Genomic DNA, 23,174 nt, shown 5'->3' with positions numbered 1-23,174 from the left:
GGACTAGATGGACTCTGGTCTGATCCAGCTGGCTTGTTCTTATGTTCTTATGACATGATGACACATGGCAGGAGACCCAGACCCAACCTGCTCTTCCGCTGTGTGTGTAGAAGCCACAACTGGTGGAGATCTCACGTTTTCTGCCTCTCCTGTTCTTGGCTCCTGTACCCAGCCTGCCAATAACATGTGGGGAACTGGGAGCAGGCATTTTTCTTCCATCTCTTGTGAGACTGTGTGATGGAAGGGAATCATTGGGGGAGGGGCACGTATTACAAGGAATGAAGCCTGAACCCAGACCTCATGTAACGGTCTGGTTGGGGAAGATCTTCCTTTGGTTGACATCCCAAGGAGAGCAGTGAACTGAATGGAGGCAGCTTTGGGAGTGTGTATACATATACATATACCAGTGGTGGCGAACCTTTGGCACTCCAGATGTTATGGACTACAATTCCCATCATCAAATAAACCTGGCTAACTGTAGCAGGCGAAGGCAAAGCAATAATGGGCAACACACACGCAGTTGTGTTGGAGCTTTTTCAGCTACCTCTATTGTGTACCAGGCTCCTTTTATTAAGCAGTTTTTACATTACATCGCCTTGCAAGATTATTAACAGAATTAACAAAGTACAGAGTCCATCGTAGACATCGCAGAGGCTGCTAAGCCGCTCTCCTCACCCATGAGCAAAGTATATGGCGAGAGACTGATTAAGCAATCCTTACATATTAGTGACTTATTAGTACAAGGTTTGTACTAATGGTGATGGCCACTAACCTGGATAGCTTTAAAGGGGGCTTGGACAGATTTATGGAGGAGAAGTCGATGTATGGCTACCAATCTTGATCCTCTTTGATCTGAGATTGCAAATGCCTTAGCAGACCAGGTGCTCGGGAGCAGCAGCCGCAGAAGGCCATTGCTTTCACCTCCTGCAGGTGAGCTCCCAAAGGCACCTGGGGGGCCACTGCGAGTAGCAGAGAGCTGGACTAGATGGACTCTGGTCTGATCCAGCTGGCTTATTCTTATGTTCTTATGTATAATTAGTGTTACAAAGTTTTGAGTATAATCACTATTCTTGTCTGGAGGATGCTTTCAAGTTTTGACAAGATCGTTCTGGCTTGCCAAACTCCCGAGCAAAGAGCCATTTGGCCAGGAGACGGTTATTATTATTATTATTATTATTATTATTATTTATTAAATTTAGTATACCGCCCTATTCCCGAAGGTTGCCTGCAATCGTCGTCAATTTGCTTTGGAGATGGTATCAAACATTCACCAGACTCAGAGCTCGTGAGCTCATGTTTCCCTTTCAGGGACGTAGGTATAGATTTTTTATGGGGGCGTTCGGGGGTGGGGCCATGCCCCCACCCGCTCCTGGTGCCATGGCCATGCCTCTCCAAGCCCTGCCCCCGGCCTCAGTGCTTATAAAAGCAGCCCCCCGCCAACTGGGCTCCCAGCTGGCAGCCCCTTCTCCCCTCTGGGCAGAGGCGTAGCTAGGGAAAATGAAGCCTGGTGCAAAATCTGAGTTTTGTCAGGGGGCCCGTATGGGCGGCTGCTGTGATGCTGGAATCCCCTCCCCCAAACAGCATTACTTTCAATGGTGTTTAAATTAGGGAGCCCAAATTCTCCTTTTCAATCCATCTTAAAGGGAGAATCTGGGGTCCACAGTTAAAGGGATTCTCCCCAGTTAAGGGGAGAATCTGGGGTTCTGCAGGGGGCGCATTTTTGGATGTATCAACACCAAAATTTCAGGGTATCATGTGGAAACTGTCCTGATGGGACCCCCCCAAGTTTGATGCAGTTTGGTTTAGGGGGTCCAAAGTTATGGACCCTCAAAGGGGGTGCCCCATCCCCCATTCTTTGCTAAGGAGATGGGGTTACCCTTTTGAGGGTCCATAACTTTGGCCCCCCTGAACCAAACTGCACCAAACTTGGGGGGGTCCCATCAGGACAGTCTCCAGATGATACCCTGAAATTTTGGTGCTGATACATCCAAAAATGAGATGGGGGAACATCCCAGAAATTTGCTCAAGAATCTTTGTTCTACATTGAGTTTTCTGCATTGCTGTCAATGGGGGCACATTTCTGAAGGCACAGTCTCAAAACTTTCATAGAGTGCTCATCAGGAGACTCCCCTATTAAGTACCCCCAGGTTTGAATTTTGAGGATTTGGTTCAGGGGCCAAAGAGTGCATTATGGACCACCTCAAAGGTGTAGCCCCCATCTCCCTGTGGCTCCCATTGGGAAACAATGGGGGGATGGGGCACCCCTTTTGGGAGGTGCATAACTTTGGACTCCCTGAACCAAACCTCACCAAACCTGGGGGGTAGCATAAGGACAGTCTCCTGATGATACGCTAAAATTTTGGTGCTGCTAGCCTAAAAATTTCACCCCCTGCAGGCCAAAAATGGAAAACCACTAAAAATACCCCAAAACGAACCCTGCATTTTGATGCCCCCCCACAAGGTGGTGCCCTGGGCAGCTGCCCACCTTGCCCAATGGGCATTATGCCCCTGATCCACCATGTTTTTCTTGGGTCTGGCCGCTTGCTATTCATGTGAGCACTAAATTCTCCCTGAGCTTAAAAGTGGACATCTGCATCAATGAATAGTTTTGCTTTTCAGGCCTCTTTCCTCACTTGGCAGGGTCAGTTCAAAGGCCGGGCTGTCTAGCCCTGCAATGCCAGCAGCTCCTTCCCTGAAACACCTGGGTCTCTCTCTCTCTTGCAGGGGCAGACATCACCAGCTTTGTGCCCAGCCTTGGACGATCCCTGTGGCCCCTTCATGATCTCGGAAGTGCACACTTTGCTACTGAGGAGCCTGTGCCCAGCCTGCAGGGACTTCCTCTCCACTCAGCTCTTCCCCACTTGGATTATGCTGCGCGACATAATGAACGTCACACTCGTCCCGTTTGGCAACGCAAAGGTAGGAGGGTCTGTGGGCCCCCCCAGCTGGTCAGGTGGGAGGGGCTCCAGCTGTGTAGGCGGCGGTCCAGCTGAGCTTTGCCCTCGTTGCAGGAGACCAAAACGGCAGGCAAGTGGAAGTTTGACTGCCAGCACGGCCAAGAGGAGTGCCTAGGGAACACGATGGAGGTGAGTAAAGCCCCCCCCGGCAGCGTCTGTGGGCTTCAGGCAGCGGGAGGGCATGGCTGGTGTCTGGCTGAAACACCCACAATGGCCTTTGGCCAGAGGTGGGATCCCACCAGTTCTCCCCACTTCTCTAGAAGTGGTTACTCATTTTTTCTGAGTGCCGAGAAGGGGTTACTAAAGAAGAAGAAGAGTTTGGATTTATATCCCCCCTTTCTCTCCTGCAGGAGACTCCAAGGGGCTGACAATCTCCTTGCCCTTCCCCCCTCACGACAAACGCCCTGTGAGGTGGGTGGGGCTGAGAGAGCTCCGAGAAGCTGTGACTAGCCCAGGGTCACCCAGCTGGCGTGTGTGGGAGTGCCCAGGCTAATCTGAATTCCCCAGAGAAGCCTCCACAGGCTCAAGTGGCAGAGCTGGGAATCAAACCCGGTTCCTCCAGATTAGATACATGAGCTCTTAACCTCCTACGCCACTGCTGCTCCTCCCTGCCCAATAAAGCAACCTCCCTGCCCAATAGGGACTGGAGGCGCGTGTGTGCGGCGGCGCCACTGTTTGAATCCCACCACCATCGGAACCTGTTATTAAAATTTTTGGATCCCACCACTGCCTTCGACTGCCTCTTCTGGGGCAGGCACCTGACCTCTGCGCCCCCTTTCTTCCCCACAATGGGCTTCTTTTGCCTCTCCCAGGCCTGCCTCATCCACCTGCTCCAGGACGTCATTCTTTACTTCCCGGTCATCTTCTGCATGGAGTCAGGCAGCGACGTTGTGGGGAATCTGCCGCTGGTATGTGATGCTTGATTTATATCCCCCTCAGTGCAGATGGTATGTGATGCTTGATTTATATCCCCCTCAGTGCTGATGGGACATGCGTGTGTTTGAGAAAGGGCTTTGTGTGGTCCTCTGGCTCTAGACACAGGAGGAGGATGAAGGTCTCCAGAAGATGTCCTATCCCAAGCTGGTTTGTCTAGCACAGTATGGTGCATTTCATTCATTCATTCATTCATTCATTCATTCATTCATTCATTCATTCATTCATTCATACATACATACATACATACATACATACATACATACATACATACATACATATGCCTTCATTGGCATAGTCAGAAGCAAATACATAAATCAGGAGCAAATACATGAATACATGATAGATTAAAAAGGCAAAAGGCCCCACAGGGAGCACAACAAGTACATTCTACTGAGATCTCTCAACTATCTCCACAATGAAATTGGCGACCTCTTCACAAAGACCAGGGTCCGAATTATTTAACAATAGGGGCAGCCCAGGTAGCCCAGATTGGAAGAAAAAAATGTAAGTTGGTATATTTAGATCTGATGTTATCAAATCTCGTGCAGTTGGTGAGTCAGGGTTTCAACCACATTAAGTTTGCAACTGCATAGCCTTGCAGATTTTTCTAAATTACTGAACCCACCCTTTAATAGGGCAGAGGGCATAACATTAAATCCATGCCCAATGGTGAGGGGCTCTCCTTGCTTAGCGATCCGGTTCGTTAAAGTAGGGAGGTAGTAGGCCAGACGTCTCTGCTAAAATGGAATTAAAGAGTTGTGTTGGAGACGCTGGAGTTCGTTTGGCTGCTAGATGTAAACTTGCAAATTCGACATCTGAAAGCCGATCTCGAAGCTGATTGTATGCTTCTGAACAGGACATTGGGTAGAGTGATTCAATACTGAGGTTTTAGTTTAGAAAAAATGGTGGGCTCCGAGGCGTGTGTTACTTAGGAATAGGCTTGGTGGTAGTCGGTGACTTGCTTTGAAGCAACCGTGCAACTCTTCCAATGGGTGAATCACGACCCTAGGAGGGTTTACTCAGAAGCAAGCCCCATTGTTAGCAACTGAGCTTACTCCCAGGTAAAGGATCGTGCTTTAGTTCTTCGCATGAAAATCAGTGGGGTTTAACAGCACTTAACAGGGTTACCTACACTGCTTCCCCAAAACTAGGTCTTAGGTTTAATGCTAATAATTGAGCCCAGCAGCCCAGGCCAGCCTAGATGTGGGGGGGGGGGGCACTCTGTTTGCATGTGCCCACAGAGAGGGCTCTGAGTGCCACATCTGGCACCCGTGCCATAGGTTCGCCACCACTGCTATAGAGTAGTTGGGATTCAACCTTTGCATTGAAGATCTTTAATGCAGCCAGAACAAACGAGTGCCCTCTGCTATAAAAGAATCGAAGGATTCCAGAGATACTAGGAGAGGACAGAGTGAGCGCTGCCTTTTGGTGCAAGGACCAGGAAAGATTGTGTGAAAAGGTGATGCCAAGGTATTTAAAACAATAATCTTGCTCAAGAAGAACATTGTTTAGTTTCCAGAAATATTTTTTTGCTGGATCTAGCAAAAACCATGATTTTGGTTTTCTGATAGTTAATTGTTAATTTGTTGGTATTGCAGTACTCAGAAAATTGTTTCATGAGCCGCCTGAGACCCACCCTGGAACGTGATAGCAGGACAGAGTCATCCACGTAGATCAGGGTTGATAAATAATGTGAAGAGAGCTTGGGAGCATGGAAGTTGGGACCTGTCAGAAGTGAGGGGAGGTCACTCAAATAAAGATAAAAAAGAGTGGGGGCCAACATGCATCCTTTGGTAGCCTCTATGGAGTCAGTAAGAAGGCCTTCCTGAGAGCACTTAATACGACAGCTGGTGCCCAAATAGATTTGCCTTATGAGGACGAGAAGTCTATCTTCAATACCAAGAGCAGCAAGCTTGGCGCAGAAAATTTTTCTAGGGACTGAATCAAAAACTGCCTTCAAATCAATGAAGGCAGCATAGAGTTTGCAGTGTGGCCTGCTTGCATATTCGGCTGCTAGGTGGGCTAGAACTATCGCACGGTCGAGCTGGGATTTCCCTTTGGTAAAACCAATTTGTTCAAACCAATGGTTCGTATTTGTTGAGCCCATTTCTGGAGTTTCCGTAAAAAGAGCGTCACATAGATCTTCCCAATAACAGATAGGAGACTAATAGGGCAGAAGTTGGAGGGGTCAGAGATAGCTCTCGTTTTGTAGATGGGTACCACTATCACCGAGAACCGAGATTTGGGAATTAACCAGAGTTGTTAATTTGTGTAAACACAATGGCTAAGAAAGGGGCCCACCAATCAACATGCGATTTCAGGACCTCGGGGGTGATGATATCTGGCCCGGGGGCTTTCCCCCGTCTTAATCCTCCAATTAGTTCCGCCACTTCATAAGGCCGTGATGGCGAACCTATGGCACGTGTGCCACGTGTGCCACGTGGAGGCCTCTCGCCGGGCACGCGAGTGCCCGGATCTCCCCCAAGCAGGTCACCACCGCCATTCCCCCTCTGCCTGATTGCGGGAATAGCGGCGGCGACCTACTCGGGGCCGCCTGCTCTCGTGGCACGGGAGCAGGCGGCGCGGAGCAGGGAACCCCTTCTCTCCCAGGGAGAAGGTGGCTGCCTTCTCCCTTGGGCAGAGGGGGAATGGCAGCGGCGCTGAGCAGGGAACCCCCTTTGCCCCAGGGAGATGGTGGCTGCCTTCTCCCTTAGGCAGAGGGGGAAATGGCGGTGGTGACCTGCTCGGTGGCCTCCCACACTCCAGACAAATGCAGAGTCTGGAGGTCCCCTCTCTCTCTGAGAGGAAGGGCTGGAGCCCACTTCTCTCTGAGAGGCTACCTCTCAGAGAGAGAGAGAGAGTGGCACTCCAGTCTTCTTTGATCCATCCACCCCCCCATCCCCATCAATCTTTCTCTGCCCATGGATCACAGGGTCCGTGGCCTGCATCTGTTTCTGGCATCTTCAGAGGTGTATCACAGAGGGAAGTCACAGAGCGTATCACAGTGTGTAACAGACTTCCCTCTGTAATAAACCTCTGAAGATGCCAGCATAATGGCTTCCAAAGCACGATTAGATGAGTAAGATCCACCAGACCACTGACTTCACCAAGCCCGAGGAAAACCCACCAGAACACCATGCGCCAAAGAGCCTCAGTATTAAGGTTAGAGATTTCCATATTAGCACTTCTTCGGTGATAAATAGAAGTGGGTTTTGGAGTGCGCCAGATTTGGGCACTTTCGGTCTCGAAAAGGTTCGCCCGATCCCACTGTCATAAAAGGGGGACACTGGGGGGGGGAGCCATTCCAGGAGCAAGGCAGTTAAAGCTGGAATGGGACAGAAATGTATCTAGCCTCTCTTCCTGAAAATGTCGGTACCAGATGTTGGCAAAAATGTTGGTACCAAACATCTGGGAGATACAGCCGGACACGGAAGACTTTTTGTGATCCAAATTATTAATCATGGCCCAGAATTTTTTTGGTATTGTTGGGGATAATGGCAGAATATAAATGCTCCCATTGTAATTTAGCATGTTCAAGCCGTTTCGTAGCCGTTAATTGGCAGAGACCGTTTTGCATTGGGAGATCTGGTTCCAGATGATGGGAGATCGGGAATTTTTACAGCATCGATACAACTGGTGGATTTTTGTGTTGCATATATGATGCATTTCACAGGGGATAGCAATTCATCAGTGACCCACAGGAATGCAGCTGTTTTTGTTTTTAACATTTCGATCACACCTTTTGAAAACCATTTCTGTTCAAAGTCATTCTCAGCAAATTATGAAGCGTGAGCATTGAATTGGTAAGCTCAGATTTGTAGAAGACCAAGAAATATAAGCTCTGGAATAAATCAAGGTGATTACAAAAAGAACTCATTGCTGGTACACAAAGGAGGACTTCTGTGACTAAGGGGCTTTCCGCACTGACAGAGTTGTACTGGTTTCTATCTAGGTTCACCTCAGTGTATCCGCATTGCAACTGAGCTCAACGTTGTTTTGTCTCAGTCCCCCCCCCCCGAACTGTGACATCCCTACGTGCAGTTATAGTGAACTACACACCTTTCTGGCTGGAACAAAGGTCGACACTGCTTTGAAGCTTCGGCAAGTCTGCGGACCACATTAAGAACAACACTCTCAATCCCTCGCTTCCCAAACTCAGCGTCAGGGAGCCGCTTTTTTTGTGGCATGCGCAGAACGGGAGAGTTGTGGTGGGCATGTAACTGTAAACTGTAAAAAAAAGAATGCTCCCATTTCCCGTGGTAACACAAGCTCCAATCACGATCAAGGAGCAAGACAGGCACCAAGATGATCCCGTCCACTTAGCTTGGTTCCAGGGGGCCAAGTAAGCTGTGCGGACAGCCTGGAATCGCCCCCCCACTGAAGGGAACCGAGTCAACCTTAGCTCCCTTCTGTAGTGTGGAAAGCCTCTAAGAGAGCACTGGGCATAGGATTCCCACTTTGGGTGCAAGGACTCTTTTCCTGAGGCCCTCCTTGGAGCTTCCATGTCGCCAGAAGAAGAAAAAGCACGTCTATAACAGAGCCCAGAACAAGGTCCCACGGGATCCTGACTCCCACAAAGGATTCTATGGGTCCATTTGCAAAAAAGAAAAGTCTTTAGGGTAGACCCAATTTTGGTTTTAAAAGTTCTTGCCTAGCATACCGAAGCTACTTGACCTGCAATATCTTCTCTGCAATACCTTCTGGTCTTACAGTGCCTGAAGATTTATGCTCCTGAGGTGTCTTTGGCCAATGTCACGGCCTGTGTGCATGGAGACCTGGGCAACCAACTGATGCACCGGAATGCGCTTCTCACCATGGCCCTGAAACCGCCACACCAGTATGTGCCGTGGATAGTCATCAATGGGGTACGTCTCAGTCACGGGGCTTGAGGTAACACTGGGGAGGGAGAGATGGGGGGGGGGTCTGGAGGTCTGGGATTATAACTGATGTTCAGAAACCAGTTCCCCAGGAGGAAAGGACCACTCCAGAGTGGCCTCATGGGTATTATAGCCCCCAGATTTCCCCCCCCCCCCCCCCTTTTCCCCAGGCTTCACACCAGTGGTGGGATTCAGCCGGTTCGCACCACTTCAGCAGAACCGATTGTTAAAATGGTGCTTGTGAACAACCCGCTTGTAAACAACCAATTACTTGAATCTCACCACTGCTTCACACCCCAAATGTCCAAGCATTCCCCAACCTGGACTTGGCAACCCTGCGGGCAGAGAGACCCACTCTAAATTGCAGCCCAGAGCAGCAGTGGCACAGGAGGTTAAGAGCTCGTGTATCTAATCTGGAGGAACCGGGTTTGATTCCCCGCTCTGCCGCCTGAGCTGCGGAGGCTTATCTGGGGAATTCAGATTAGCCTGTGCACTCCCACACACACCAGCTGGGTGACCTTGGGCTAGTCACAGCTTCTCGGAGCTCTCTCAGCCCCACCTACCTCACAGGGTGTTTGTTGTGAGGGGGGAAGGGCAAGGAGATTGTCAGCCCCTTTGAGCCTCCTGCAGGAGAGAAAGGGGGGATATAAATCCAAATTCCTCCTCCTCCTCCTCCTCCTCCTCCTCCTCCTCCTCCTCCTCCTCCTCCTCTTCTTCTTCTTCTTCTTCTTCTTCTTCTTCTTCTTCTTCTTCTTCTTCTTCTTCTTCTTCTTCTTCTTCTTCTTCGAGCAGGAATAAAAGGCAGTCTTGCATCTTGGGGGGAGCAACCTTGTCCTTCCACTGTTTACAGATACAATCTGTTTGTTCTCTTTCTGCTGTCTGTCAGAATTTCAGTGTATCATAGTGATACACACACACACACCCCCGGTGGGGTCTGGGATAAAAGTGTGTCAAAGAGATTTTGCTTTGGACCAGGCTGGTACACGGTGGGGCAAAAACGGGCAGGGCGCCCCATCCATCATTTGTCATGCCCCTCCAGTCAGCACTAGGAGTTGGCATCACAAGTCTTTTGAGTGTAAATCCTCTAGTGAAGGGAAAAGGAAGGAGTTGAGGCAAAACAGTGTGAATCCTGTCATAAATCTTCCAAGTGAGAATTCAATTTCAAGCACCAGTAACTGGAAGAAAGGCGGCCATCTTTAATTTTGCAAACTATGCCATAATTAGCTATGATTCTAATAAATATACATCTCTGCATTGATTCTTGGTATCTATTACCAAGCAGGTAGCTGCAGTTCCTTCCTGTGGCCACAACAGTGGTGGCGCTGGAGTGCAGCAGAGGAAACCAGTCGGCTACCTCCTTTGGCAAACCACCAAAGAGGCCGAGCAAGTTGGGCGTCTTGATTCTGTTCGTGGAGTCCCTGGTTCAAAACCCTTGTTGCCTCCCCTAATATAAAGCGCCACTTGCTATTATTTCACCAGGAAAACTTTTGAGGTCATCCTGTGGAGTGCATGAATGTCACTCAGATTTACAGCCTTTCTACAAAGTAATGCTTGAGCCATTTCTCACAGTGATCAAAAAGATCAAGGATAACCCAGTGGAAATGTGCAATGCAAATCTCATTGTCAATCCCCATTCTAAAAATTTACTATAACCTTGTTTGGAAATAACAACTTGCTGACATGAAATTCCATGTGATGTCACGAACATGATTTGATTCCTTAAGAACAGGGGTCTTCAAACTATGGCCCTCCAGATGTTCATGAACTACAATTCCCATCAGCCCTGCCACTTAGCCATGCTGGCAAGGGCTGATGGGAATTGTAGTCCATGAACATCTGGAGGGCCATAGTTTGAAGACCCCTGCTTAAGAATATCAGGTTACTCATAAGAACATAAGAACATAAGAGCAAGCCAGCTGGATCAGACCAGAGTCCATCTAGTCCAGCTCTCTGCTACTCGCAGTGGCCCACCAGGTGCCTTTGGGAGCTCACGTGCAGGATGTGAAAGCAATGGCCTTCTGCGGCTGTTGCTCCCGAGCACCTGGACTGTTAAGGCATTTGCAATCTCAAATCAAAGAGGATCAAGATTGGTAGCCATAAATCGACTTCTCCTCCATAAATCTGTCCAAGCCCCTTTTAAAGCGATCCAGGTGAGTGGCCATCACCACCTCCTGGGGCAGCATATTCCAAACACCAATCACACGTTGCGTGAAGAAGTGTTTCCTTTTATTAGTCCTAATTCTTCCCCCCAGCATTTTCAATGAATGCCCCCTGGTTCTAGTATTGTGAGAAAGAGAGAAAAATTTCTCTCTGAGAAAAATTCTCATGAATGAGAGAGATTTGTCTGGAAGAAAATACTCATGAATGAGAGAGATTTGTCTGGAAGAAGGGCTGCATGGATTGTTGCAACGTGCTATACATGAGGCTGCCTTTGAGGACGGTCCGGAAGGGGCTCATCTGCCAACCAGTTCTTTGTGCCAGGATCACACGACGCCAATTTGCACTGCACTGGCTTCTGATGCGCTACCAGGCCCAATTCAAAGTGCTGGTGCTAACCTACAAAACCCTAAACGGCTTTGGTCCTGGGGACCCGAGAGACCGAATTGGCCCAACTATTGCCCAAAATAGTTGTTTGGGAGAGCATTTTTATAAAGCTAGTAAAGAAAGGGACAGCAGCCCATCATGCCACAGTGAATGCCGTTCCATCATGATCTTACAGCGTGGTTTTCATTTTTTGTGATTCCATTTTCTGCACGGTTTGACATAGCATGTCTGATACTTTTTTGGCACTTTTGTCACTTTTTTGTCACCCTACTCCTGCTGCAGAGATCTTCATGCTTTAATCCACCTTGAGTCTTAAGTCGAAAATGGCTCTATCATAAGGTGACCAGATGGTCACCTTTGTGATCTGGGACGGGGAGTCGGCCGCAGGAGCGCACGGGCTTCTGGGGCTCGCCGTTTGCCGCCCTGTCACAGAGCGGCAAACAGCAAGCCCCAGAAGGCCATGCGCTCCTGCGGCCGGGCGCACGGGAGGCTGCCGCACTGCCTTGCGCCCCCAAGGCAGTGCAGCAGCCTCCCCACAATCAGGACAATTTATAGAACCCGCCCGGGGCGATGGGACAGGGTAATGTATCCAAAGGCAGGGCGGTCCCATGTAAAAGCGGGGCTGGCTGAAAATCAACCCTACTCTATCAATATAGTGATGGATGTCCCCGCAATTGAAATTTTCTGGATACAGGCCTGCTTCAAACCTTTCCTCCAGACATCCTTTCCTACAGCTTTCACATTCCAGAGGCATAAAGTTGCCCACTGGTTGTTAGGGGTGGAGCAAGGGAGAAAATTGGGTTGAGATTGCGGACCTTTTGTGAGTACCCTTGCAGGATACCACTTTAATTTGCACTATCCCTTTAAGAAGAATCGTGGTTCACCCTTCATTGTCTACATCTGCCGGACTTTTGAGGTCTTTGTCAGAATATGGCGTGGGGTTTAGATTTGCATCTGTATTCCTAATATAATAGCTTATCACCTAATTGGTTTGTTTGCACAATACAATTGATGTTTAGAAGGACTATTTATGTGCACAGTGTTGTTGATCGAAGTGTTTATTCATTCGTTTTTTTCCCCCTGCGGGACGTTGAGTCTTATAGCCTTGGCCAGGCTCCAATTCTTTTTCCATTGTGTCGTCCCCGTGTAACCTCAGCTTGTGGGTTCTGTGGGGCAGAACTTGGAATGAGTTTGCAACAATTTTTAAAAACAAAATGGTTTACTTTCTTAACATATAACATGTAACATCAACATTTAACATCACACTTCAAGGTCCTGTTCAGGTTTGCATTTTCAAGTCCTTATATTTACAGTCTACTGCCAAGTCCAATTCTCCTTTGCAAGTGGGTTGGCTCCTGAAGACTCCAAGGGCTTGATGAACAGGATTCAACATGATGAAGGTTTCCAGGAGACATCTCACCCATTACAACCACAAAAGAAACCCTGAAACAATAAACTCCAACATTTACAACATAGCAAAAATAAACTACCACCTTCCCACTAGTTCCCAACAACATGGCGGTTACCTTAACAAGGTGTTAAGGGCTTATACAAATCAAGGTCCGAGTCTGGTAGCCTCGTCTCCTCCAAACTACATGAGCTCTGCAGCCTTCTGCTGCTTTGAGTCTCCTCCCCTTTCTAGGTCAACCCATTCTGAGCATGGGAGTTACACCTGCAACGTGTTTGCTTTTTCCATTGAAAACAAAAACAACCCAGGAGGGGTATTATGGCCAGGCCGGGTACATCACTGGAAATGGGGGGAAGGGGGGGTCTCCACGTGGTTCCTGTTACATGTTTTATTTTCTGTTCTTTTCCAGAAGCACACAGAAGCACTCCAGTCTCTGGCCATGGATGCCCTTTTTAGGCTGGTCTGCAACTTATACAAGGCAAGTTTCTTCTCTGGGCAGCTGGAAAGACATATGCTCACCGGTTGGGGGTCCCCTTTCCTCCCTACCCGGCTTTCTGTTGGGTCCGAATGTTCCGGAAGACTGCTTTCCTGTCAGCTTTAGATTAAAACGTTGGGTGCAGACTTCAGACCTCCTCTTCCTCAGCCCGAAGTGGAGGCGGGGGGGGGGGTGTCAGGGGGGAGAGAACAAACAGTTATTGAGGATAAAGAAGTAGGAATATTATTGGGGTACTGTGTGGCTTCCGGGCTGTATGGCCATGTTCTAGCAGCATTCTCTCCTGACGTTTCGCCTGCATTTGTGGCTGGCCTCTTCAGAGGATCTGATGGTAGGAATGGAAAGCAAGTGGAGCATATATACTGTGAGGTCAAAAGGTGAGGCCCTCTGAATAGAGTAGCCTGGCATGTGAGTCACAGAGAAGTCTATGGCATGGGAGTAACAAGTAGAAGATAACCAAAGTCAATAGGTGAATGGATCCTACAGATAGAAATTATCCTAGTCTTTTATTTCCCCTTTGGAGTGCACATAGTCTACTTAAGCTGTCCTGTGTTTGTGTGGAGGCTGATCAGTCCCACTGTCTTGATTCTAGAGTTTTTCAGCACTGCTTGTGAAATTTCTGTTCCATTTTTTACTTGGTTTCTTACTTCAACCCTGTTGAAATGGTCCATGTACTAGACCACACCTAAGAAAATTCAACCGTCTTTCGTTCAACCAAAGGATGGAGAGGTCCTCTAGCTACTGCAGGAGTCTACCGCATACCATGTAGCTGTGGACAAGTCTACATAGGAACCACCAAACGCAGGAGAGAATGCTGCTAGAACACGGCCATACAGCCCGGAAACCACACAGCACCCCAGTGATTCCGGCCGTGAAAGCCTTCGACAATATAGGAATATTATTGTTATTGCTACTATTCTTATTACACAGGCCCATTACTCATGGAACACTTACCTTTGGTGGTGGGATTCTAAAAATTCAGTAAGCGGTTTGGCCTGCCCCCACCTCATGCTGCCCCCGTGCCCCACTTACCTTAGCCGGTGTAGAAGGGTGACAGCAGTCTGGGGCAGCTGGGCCTGGCAGGACCAGGCTGTGGGCTGCCCTTCAGCCCGGCCATTCAGCTGGAGAAGCGGGGAGCCTGCCATGGGCCATCCCTCGGTCCGGCTGTACCAGGCTGCTCTGGCTGGAAGAGGGAGCCAGCCCGGTCTTTGAAGCAAGTCCTGTCACTTGCAGCCCTTCCTTCCAGGGCAGGAGGGCCCCGGGGGGGGGGATGGCTAGGCTGCCTGAGACCGCCGCCACCCTCCTCCACCGGCTAAGTGGGCAGCCCTGGGTGTGTGTGGCATAGTGGCTAAGCAGTGACGTAGTGGCTAAGAGCAGTGGCTGAGAGCAGGTGCACTCTGATCTGGGGGAACCGGGTTTGATTCCCAGCTCTGATGCCTGATTTGATTAATCTGGAGGAACCGGGTTTGATTCCCAGCTCTGCCGCTTGAGTTGTGGAGGCTTATCTGGGGAATTCAGATTAGCCTGGGCACTCCCACACACGCCAGCCGGGAGTGACCTTGGGCTAGTCACAGCTTCTCAGGAGCTCTCACAAGCCCCACCACCCACACCTCACAGGGTGTTTTGTTGCAGCAGGGAAGGGAAGACCTACGTCCCTGCAGGGTATAGATTCTACAATCTGCTGGGCAGATTTACCTTAGCTGGGAAAGCTCTTCTAGGAAGGAAAGAATAAGGAGAACATGCTGCAAAAGGAGGGAGGGAGGGAGGCTCTTTAGAAAATACAGACAGAAGGAGGCAAGAGGAACAAAAATGTGCAAATCCAGGTAGACACTTTTTTAGGGGGGGAGTGTGGGAGGAGGAGTAGTAATGAGATTATCCATGCTTTGGAGTTTACAGTCCCTACCTTTTTTCCTGTAATGCCAAGGAGAGTTGCCTTCAGCCTGCCAAGGAAAACTCCAAGCCCTGCCTTCTCCATCCCCACAACATATGTGCTCGAGAGATGAATTTCAGGCCACCTTCCCACCCCTTGGCTGACCCCTGGAGCCACAGATGCCCCTCTCGCCTGAGACAGGCCAGCAAGAACCCTTCCTTCCTTCCTGTCTCTCATGTGGCCGGGCCTCTGGGAGACCAGCAGCCATTTGCAATGTCGCAAAAGCCAAGAAGTAGCCGGTCCCTCTGCCTAAATCTCCACGGAAGAGAAATGGAAGAAGGATCCTCGCTTCGTTTCCTCTCTTGAGTGCTTCTGAGCAAACCAATGGGGGGCTGGATGAGGAGGATCGATATTACGATGTTTCCCCAAAATACAAGACAATTATCTTATATTAATTTTTTCTTTCCCAAAAGAGATCTGCTGTGTCTTATTGTCAGGGGATATATCATTTTTACTGTATTTCTGTTTATCGGGCATGCTTTAGAGAACAAAGAAACTTTACTCACGATACACTTTCGGAGGATGCCTTATATTTTAGCACTTCAGCAACCGACCCTCTACTCCACCCCCCCCCCCCCCCCCCCCCCCCCTTTCCCCCCCCCCCCCCCCCCCCCCTTCCCCCCCCCCCCCCCCCCCCCCCCCCCCCCCCCCCCCCCCCCCCCCCCCCCCCCCCCCCCCCCCCCCCCCCCCCCCCCCCCCCCCCCCCCCCCCCCCCCCCCCCCCCCCCCCCCCCCCCCCCCCCCACCCCCCCACCCCCCCACCCGCCCCCCCCCCCCACCCCCCCCCCCCCCCACCCCCCCCCCCCCCCACCCCCCCCCCCCCCCACCCCCCCCCCCCCCCACCCCCCCCCCCCCCCACCCCCCCCCCCCCCCACCCCCCCCCCCCCCCACCCGCCCTCCCCCCCACCCCCCCCCCCCCCCGCCCCCCCCCCCCCCCACCCCCCGCCCCCCCCACCCCCCCCCCCCTAGAACACGGCCATACAGCCCGGAAACCACACAGCATCCCAGTGATTCCGGCCGTGAAAGCCTTCGACAATACAGGAATATTATTGTTATTACTACTATTCTTGTTACACAGGCCAATTACTCATGGAACACTTATTTATTTTATTTATTTATTATTTTCTATTTTTTATACCACCCTATCCCTGAGGGGCTCCGGGCGGCGTACAACAGAATTAATACAAACAAGTTGGGGGCAAACCATACAAATAAAACAACAGCAGCCCATAAAACTCCAACATTAAAACATACTAAAATTTCATTAAAACAGCGGTGATTTCATAATAAAGGCACCCGGAAAATCCTTTCCTTTCCTTTAAAACCCTCCCCTAGGGAGCCGTCGGACTCCTCCATAGGAGGACAATCTTGATGGAATCGAACAGGGGCGCCATACTTACCTTTGGTGGTGGGATTCTAAAAATTCAGTAAGCGGTTTGCCCTGCCCCCACCTCATGCTGCCCCCGTGCCCTACTTACCTTAGCCGGTGTAGGAGGGTGACAGCAGTCTGGGGCAGCCTGGTGGGGCTGAGACCGCCACCACCCTCCTCCACCGGCTAAGGTAAGTGGGCAGCCCTGGGTGTGTGTGGCGTAGTGGCTAAAGCAGTGGCGTAGTGGCTAAGAGCAGTGGCTGAGAGCAGGTGCACTCTGATCTGGGGGAACCGGGTTTGATTCCCCGCTCTGCCACCTGAGCTGTGGAGGCTTATCTGGGGAATCCAGATTAGCCTGGGCACTCCCACACATGCCAGCTGGGTGACCTTGGGCTAGTCACAGCTTCTCGGCGCTCTCTCAGCCCCACCCACCTCACAGGGTGTTTGTTGTGAGGGGGGAAGGGCGAGGAGATTGTAAGCCCCTTTGAGTCTCCTGCAGGAGAGAAAGGGGGGATATAAATCCAAACTCTTCTTCTTCTTGTGTGTGTGTGAGAGAGAGAGACAGAGAGAGACAGAGACAGAGACAGAGACAGAGGCAGAGGCAGAACACTCTGGATCAGGTCGGCTCTCCTCCAGTGGTGGGATCCAAAAATTTTAGTAACAGGTTCCCATGGTGGTGGGATTCAAACTGTGGCATAGCGCCAATGGGGCTGGGCGGGGCACGACGGGGGCGTGGCCGGGCATTCCGGGGGCGGGGCTGTGGCAAGGACGCAGCCACTGCGCCGGTCCTTGGGCGGGAAACGAATGCACGCAGGCGCAGGCTGCCACGCACGCCGGTGCACCTCTTGCTAGACTGCTTCAAGTTCTGCGCGCTACTGCTGAGAGGAGGGGCGTAACTAAGGCAAAAATCACGTGGCAAAACCACCAATTAGTAACCCCCTCTCGGCACACACAAATAATTCGTAACCTACTCTCGGGAACCTGTGAGAACCTGCTGGATCCCACCTCTGCTCTCCTCCCTGCCCTGGGCTCCTGGGGCAGGGAGGGGAGCCGAACTGGGCAGCACTGAAGGGCAGGGAGATGGAGCAAAAAAGCCCCATCCCTCAATCTCCCAGGGGGAGCAAGGGGGCTTTTAACAACTGGTTCGCCCAAATGGACCAAACTGGCTGAATCTCACCACTGCCTTGGATCTTTTAGCTGTGCTGTGGGGCGACCTCCTTGTGTTTTCATGCAGCAGATCCCTTGTGTGTAATCAGCCAGTGTATAGATTCTAAATCTGCTGGGCAGATTTACCTTAGCTGAGAAAGCTCTTCTAGGAAGGAAAGAATAAGGAGAACATGCTGCAAAAGGACGGAGCGAGGGAGGCTCTTTAAAAAATACAGACAGAAGAAGAAGAGTTTGGATTTATATCCCCCCTTTCTCTCCTGCAGGAGACTCAAAGGGGCTGACAATCTCCTTGCCCTTCCCCACTCACAACAAACACCCTGTGAGGTGGGTGGGGCTGAGAGAGCTCCGAGAAGCTGTGACTAGCCCAAGGTCACCCAACTGGCGTGTGTGGGAGTGCCCAGGCTAATCTGAATTCCCCAGATAAGCCTCCACAGCTCAGGCAGCAGAGCTGGGAATCAAACCCGGTTCCTCCAGATTAGATACATGAGCTCTTAACCTTAAGGCAAGAGGAACAAAAATGTGCAAATCCAGGTGTTTTTTTTTTACTTTTTAGGGGCGGGGGGAGGGAGGAGAGTAATGAGATTATCCATCTTTGGAGTTCTGATCCCTACCTTTTTCTGTCCTGCAGGGAGAGTTGCCTTCAGCCTGCCAAGGAAAACTCCAAGCCCTGCCTTCTCCATCCCCACAAAATATGTGCCTGAGAGATGGATTTCAGGCCACCTTCCCACCCCTTGGCTGACCCCTGGAGCCACAGATGCCCCTCTCGCCTGAGACAGGCCGGCAAGAACCCTTCCTCCTCCCTGTCTCTCATGTGGCTGGGCCTCTGGGAGACCAGCAGCCATTTGCAATGTCGCAAAAGCCAAGAAGTAGCCGGTCCCTCTGCCTAAATCTCCACGGAAGAGAAATGGAAGAAGGATCCTCTCTTCGTTCCTCTTGGTGCTTCAGCAAGCCAGCAGGGGCTGGATGAGAGGGATCGTGTTACTGTGTTTCCCCGAAAATAAGACAGCGTCTTATATTAATTTTTGCTCCCAAAGATGCGCTATGTCTTATTTTCAGGGGATGTCTTGTTTTTCCACTCCACAGCTGCACGGTCTGGTCGACGGGCATGCTTCCAAACAAAACCTTGGCTACGTCTTACTTTCGGGGGATGCTTTATATTTAGCCCTTCAGCAAAACCTCTACTACGTCTTATTTTCAGGGGACGTCTTATTTTCGGGGAAACAGGGTAGGTCTTGAACCCGTAACCCAATAAACGGACTCTGAAGCACTGATCTGTAGTGTTTATTGAATAGGCATTGAAGCACCACACTGGTAAGGCCAGTTCTGACGAAGATGACATTCTCAGCCCCCTTTACCCCCCTCCTGTTTTTTCAAGAGTTTGTGAATAACAGTCTTTGAAGCTAGATGCCCCAAGGTTGGCGACAGTTAGCAAGAGAAAGCCACCTGGCTTCCTGCCCCACAAGATAACAGTTGTAACATAGTTCGCATGGGACAGGAGGGACGGGGGAAGCCTAGTTGCCTACAAGTGTGTGAAGCCATAAAGCAGAGATCAAGGAAAGAATGCGCAGATGTCAGTGGATACATACAGCAGGCTAGTTACATATATCTTTGTAGCAGCAGCAATTTGTTATTTTAAGCCGATTCCGGGAATGTATCTCAATCACCCAGATAGCATCCCCGACACATAATCCCCAACAACCTGCATTCCTCTGATTTTATCCAAAAAATGAAGATTATTGCTTTGGTGAAAAAGTTTGATTGCTTTGCCAAATGATAGTCTAGTCTTGTTTTGCATCTGGGATTTTTGTAATGAGGACGGCAAGGAGGGGAAAATGTTCCTTGCTGGATCAGACCCAGGAGAGAATGAAATGCCAGGGGGAGGGGACCAGCAGCCTTGCCCTGTTTTCTCCCTCAGCCATCGACATTCAAAGACATACTGCCTCTCAACATGGAGGGTCTACTTACCCCTCCTAATTAACTTCCACTGATAATCTCCGATTTGTCTGTTTAAACCTCTTTTCCTGTTTGAATTTTCATTAATTTTCATTAATTGTTTCACATAATTTACATATATTTTTACATATATTTTATATTTACATAATTTACAAAGAGCAGCAGCGGCGTAGGAGGTTAAGAGCTCATGTATCTAATCTGGAGGAACTGGGTTTGATTCCCAGCTCTGCCGCCTGAGCTGTGGAGGCCGGGATCTGCCAAAGACCCCCCCAGCTGCATCTCGGAGTCTCAGCCCATCTTCTGGGGTGTCAGAAGCGACAGCAGCCCCACAAGGAAGCCAGGTGTGGGATCATCAGCCAGACTGAAACTGCGATTCATGAAGCAAACTGCCGACTCACTCCCCCCTGGGCCTGCAAGAGCTCATCTCAGAAGTCTGTGGGGAGGGGGGGAAAGCTCAGCAGACTCCCCCGGGGGAAGGGGCTGCAGGAGGTTGAGCAGAGCAGCATCACAGCCATGGGCCCAGGCAGGCCTCCCTCGTTGCACAAAAGCCAAATGGAGACATGCACAGCAAAAGGGCTGTGCTGGCCGCAACCAGGTCTCCAGCGCTCGGGCAGGTTCCACAGCCTCATCTCTGGGGCAGAGACTCCTCCCACCCCCGCCCCCGCCCACACAGATGCTGCTGCTGCTGCTGCTCTCCCAGTGACACACTTGTTGGGGAGAACTGCACCTGGTGCGTGTGTTTCCCTTGCAAAAGTAGCAGAGCGGTACAGAGGCTGAACACAGGGGCGCTTACCTGGGCACACACGCGTGGCTGAGCTTGCTGGAGAGAACTTCAGACACAAAAGAAAGTCAGAGTCGTTTGTAGTTTCTAATCTAATGAAAAGAGTATTTATTAGTGAACTCCATTCTGGATAGAAAGGTGGAGAGATAGGTTCACTATCTAATCCAGGGGTCGGGAACCTGCGGCTCCCGAGCCAAAAGCGGCTCTTCGCTGCTTCTCGTGCGGCTCCCAGCGTGGCTGCCCCTTCCCGGCAAGCCCGGGCAGAAATTAAAGGCAGGCAGGCAGGGGGGGCAGGGGGGCAAGCGGGCGGCGAGTGGGTGGGCGGGAAAGCGGGGGCGAGCGGGCAGGGGGGCGAGCAAGCGGGTAGGCGAGCGGGGGAGCGAGCAAGCGAGCAAGTGAGTGGGGGGGAAGCAAATGAGCAGGGGGGCGAGCGAGCGAGCGGGGGTGCAAGCGAGTGGGCGGGCGAGAAAGCGGGTGGGGGAGTGGGGGCGAGCGGGCAGGGGGGCAAGCAGGGGGGCGGGCGAGCGAGCCAAATGGCTCTTTGAGCGGAAAAGGTTCCCGACCCCTGATCTAATCTAATCTAGCTGGATGGAGGCGAATGCGTAGGAGACACATCCTCTCCCTAGGCATGGTGAAGGTAAGATGGAGAGGTTCGAGAAGAAGGCGGAGCAAGGGAGGAAGTCCCTAAGACAGTGATGGCGAACCTATGGCACGGGTGCCAGAGGTGGCACTCAGAGCCCTCTCTGTGGGCACGCACAGTTCATCATGTGGGGGGGGAATCGCCCCCCCCACACACACACACACACACATCTAGGCTGGCCTGGGCCACTGGGCTCGATTATTAGCATTAAACCTAAGACCTAGTTTTGGGGAAGCAGTGTAGGTAACCCTGTTAAGCACTGTTAAACCCCACTGATTTTCATGCGAAGAACTAAAGCGCGATCCTTTACCTGGGAGTAAGCTCAGTTGCTGGCAATGGGGCTTGCTTCTGAGTAAACCCTCCTAGGGTCGTGATTCACCCGTTGGAAGAGATGTACAGTTGCTTCAAAGCAAAGCCACCGACTACCACCAAGCTTACTCCCGAGTAACGCACGCCTCGGAGCCAACCATTTTTTCTAAACCAAAACCTCAGTATTCAGGTTGAATTGCCGGGTTGGCACTTTGCGATAAACAAGTGGGTTTTGGGTTGCAGTTTGGGCACTCGGTCTCGAAAAGGTTCGCCATCGCTGCCCTAAGAGTATCAGTCTACATCAAAGGGATAGAGTCAGCATGATAGAGTAAAGGTGACAAATTCCTAAGTCCCTGTCTAGCCACTAGCTCGCTAGTAAAAAAAACCCCTCTGTAGGATGAGGCAGGAAACAGCGTAAAGTCCCTTTCTTCCAACAACACTGACTCGTCCACCCTGGGCAGAAGGGCTCCGTCAAGGCCTGACATCCCAGCAGGGTAGCTTTGGCTGCTGTGCCATCAAGCTCTGGTTCTGACCTGTGGAGTGGGGAGATCCTGCCCCTCCCCCACTGTGGGAGTCTGCAAGTCCCCCCCCCCGCCACACTTGTGCAGCAGGGCATGCTGCAGAGAGGTGCTGAGGTAGCCCTCAACCCCACACACCGCTGGCACAGAGTGGGCAGGGGAGGAGGCAGGCATGGGCAGCCAGGCAAGACAGGGTGACCCAGGCGTACCTGTCATAAGAACATAAGAACTAGCCTGCTGGATCAGACCAGAGTCCATCTAGTCCAGCTCTCTGCTACTCACAGTGGCCCACCAGGTGCCTTTGGGAGCTCATGTGCAGGAGGTGAAAGCAATGGCCTGCTGCTGCTGCTGCTGCTCCCGAGCACCTGAATGCTGCTCAGGCATTTGCAATCTCCAGATCAAGGGAGGATCGAGATTGGTAGCCATAGATCGACTTCTCCTCCATAAATCTGTCCAAGCCCTTTTTAAAGCTATCCAGGTTAGTGGCCATCACCACCTCCTGTGGCAGCATATTCCAAACACCAATCAGACGTTGCGTGAAGAAGGGTATCCTTTTATTAGTCCTAATTCTTCCCCCCAGCATTTTCAATGGATGCCCCCTGGTTCTAGTATTGTGAGAAAGAGAGAAAAATATCTCTTTGTTAACATTTTCTACCCCATGCATAATTTTATAGACTTCAATCATATCCCCCCTCAGCCGCCTCCTCTCCAAACTAAAGAGTCCCAAACGCTGCAGCCTCTCCTCATAAGGAAGGTGCTCCAGTCCCTCAATCGTCCTCGTTGCCCTTCTCCGCACTTTTTCTATCTCTTCGATGTCCTTTTTGAGAGGTGGCGACCAGAACTGGACCCAGGACTCCAAGTGCGGTCGCCCCACGGCTTTATAGAAGGGCATGACAACCCTTGCAATCTTTGTCAGCAGTAGACAGGCGTGGTGTGTTTGGGGGTGTCACCTTCCCAGACAAGCTTCTGGAGTCGGTCCCTGGTCAGGTTCTGCAATCAGACGGGGGTGGGGTTGTGGGGGGCATAATACCAGTTCCAGGGCACTGATTCAGTCCAGGGACCATCATTCCACTCCTCTCTCTCTCTCTCTCTCTCTCTCTCTCTCTCTCTCTGTGTGTGTGTGTGTGTGTCACTCCACCGGGAGGGGGGCGTGGGGAGTCATTCCAGTCCCAGAGCATTCATTCCATTCCTAGAGATCGTCATTCGACTGAGCGGGAGGGGGGGTCCCTCTTAATCCACCCCCAGAGCCGGAATCCCCTTTGCAAGCAGGGCGGGGGGGGGGGGGGTCTGTAA

General features: G+C 51.1%; 1 protein-coding gene across 2 annotated transcripts; it reads left to right on the top strand.

Moving 5' to 3' along the window:
- The first annotated feature begins 2,749 nt into the window (after positions 1-2,749).
- IFI30 (IFI30 lysosomal thiol reductase) lies at positions 2,750-18,751 on the top strand. 2 transcript variants are annotated; one of them, XM_048497719.1, is made up of 6 exons: positions 2,750-2,919; positions 3,012-3,086; positions 3,770-3,865; positions 8,606-8,758; positions 13,132-13,200; positions 18,309-18,751. In XM_048497719.1, exons 1-6 carry the CDS (start codon positions 2,779-2,781, stop codon positions 18,417-18,419), a joined length of 645 nt encoding a protein of 214 aa, XP_048353676.1. In that variant the 5' UTR covers positions 2,750-2,778; the 3' UTR covers positions 18,420-18,751. The 2 variants fall into 2 exon arrangements, with proteins under 2 accessions (XP_048353676.1, XP_048353677.1); XM_048497720.1 differs by lacking the exon at positions 18,309-18,751 and adding an exon at positions 15,139-15,422.
- Positions 18,752-23,174: the final 4,423 nt, after the last annotated feature.

This window comes from Sphaerodactylus townsendi, linkage group LG05, assembly GCF_021028975.2.
Source record: "Sphaerodactylus townsendi isolate TG3544 linkage group LG05, MPM_Stown_v2.3, whole genome shotgun sequence".
Classification (NCBI taxonomy): domain Eukaryota; kingdom Metazoa; phylum Chordata; class Lepidosauria; order Squamata; family Sphaerodactylidae; genus Sphaerodactylus; species Sphaerodactylus townsendi.
Note: the sequence above shows the minus strand (reverse complement) of the source record. Positions and strands in the feature narration are given on the sequence as shown.

What these genes read in the sequence shown, in the direction of transcription:
- IFI30 (XM_048497719.1), top strand. Translation starts at nt 2,779, where the DNA reads ATGATCTCGGAAGTGCACACTTTGCTACTGAGGAGCCTGTGCCCAGCC. An exon ending in GCCTAGGGAACACGATGGAG is followed by an intron (nt 3,087 to 3,769) that starts GTGAGTAAAGCC and finishes TGCCTCTCCCAG; the next exon opens with GCCTGCCTCATCCACCTGCT. An exon ending in CGTGGATAGTCATCAATGGG is followed by an intron (nt 8,759 to 13,131) that starts GTACGTCTCAGT and finishes GTTCTTTTCCAG; the next exon opens with AAGCACACAGAAGCACTCCA.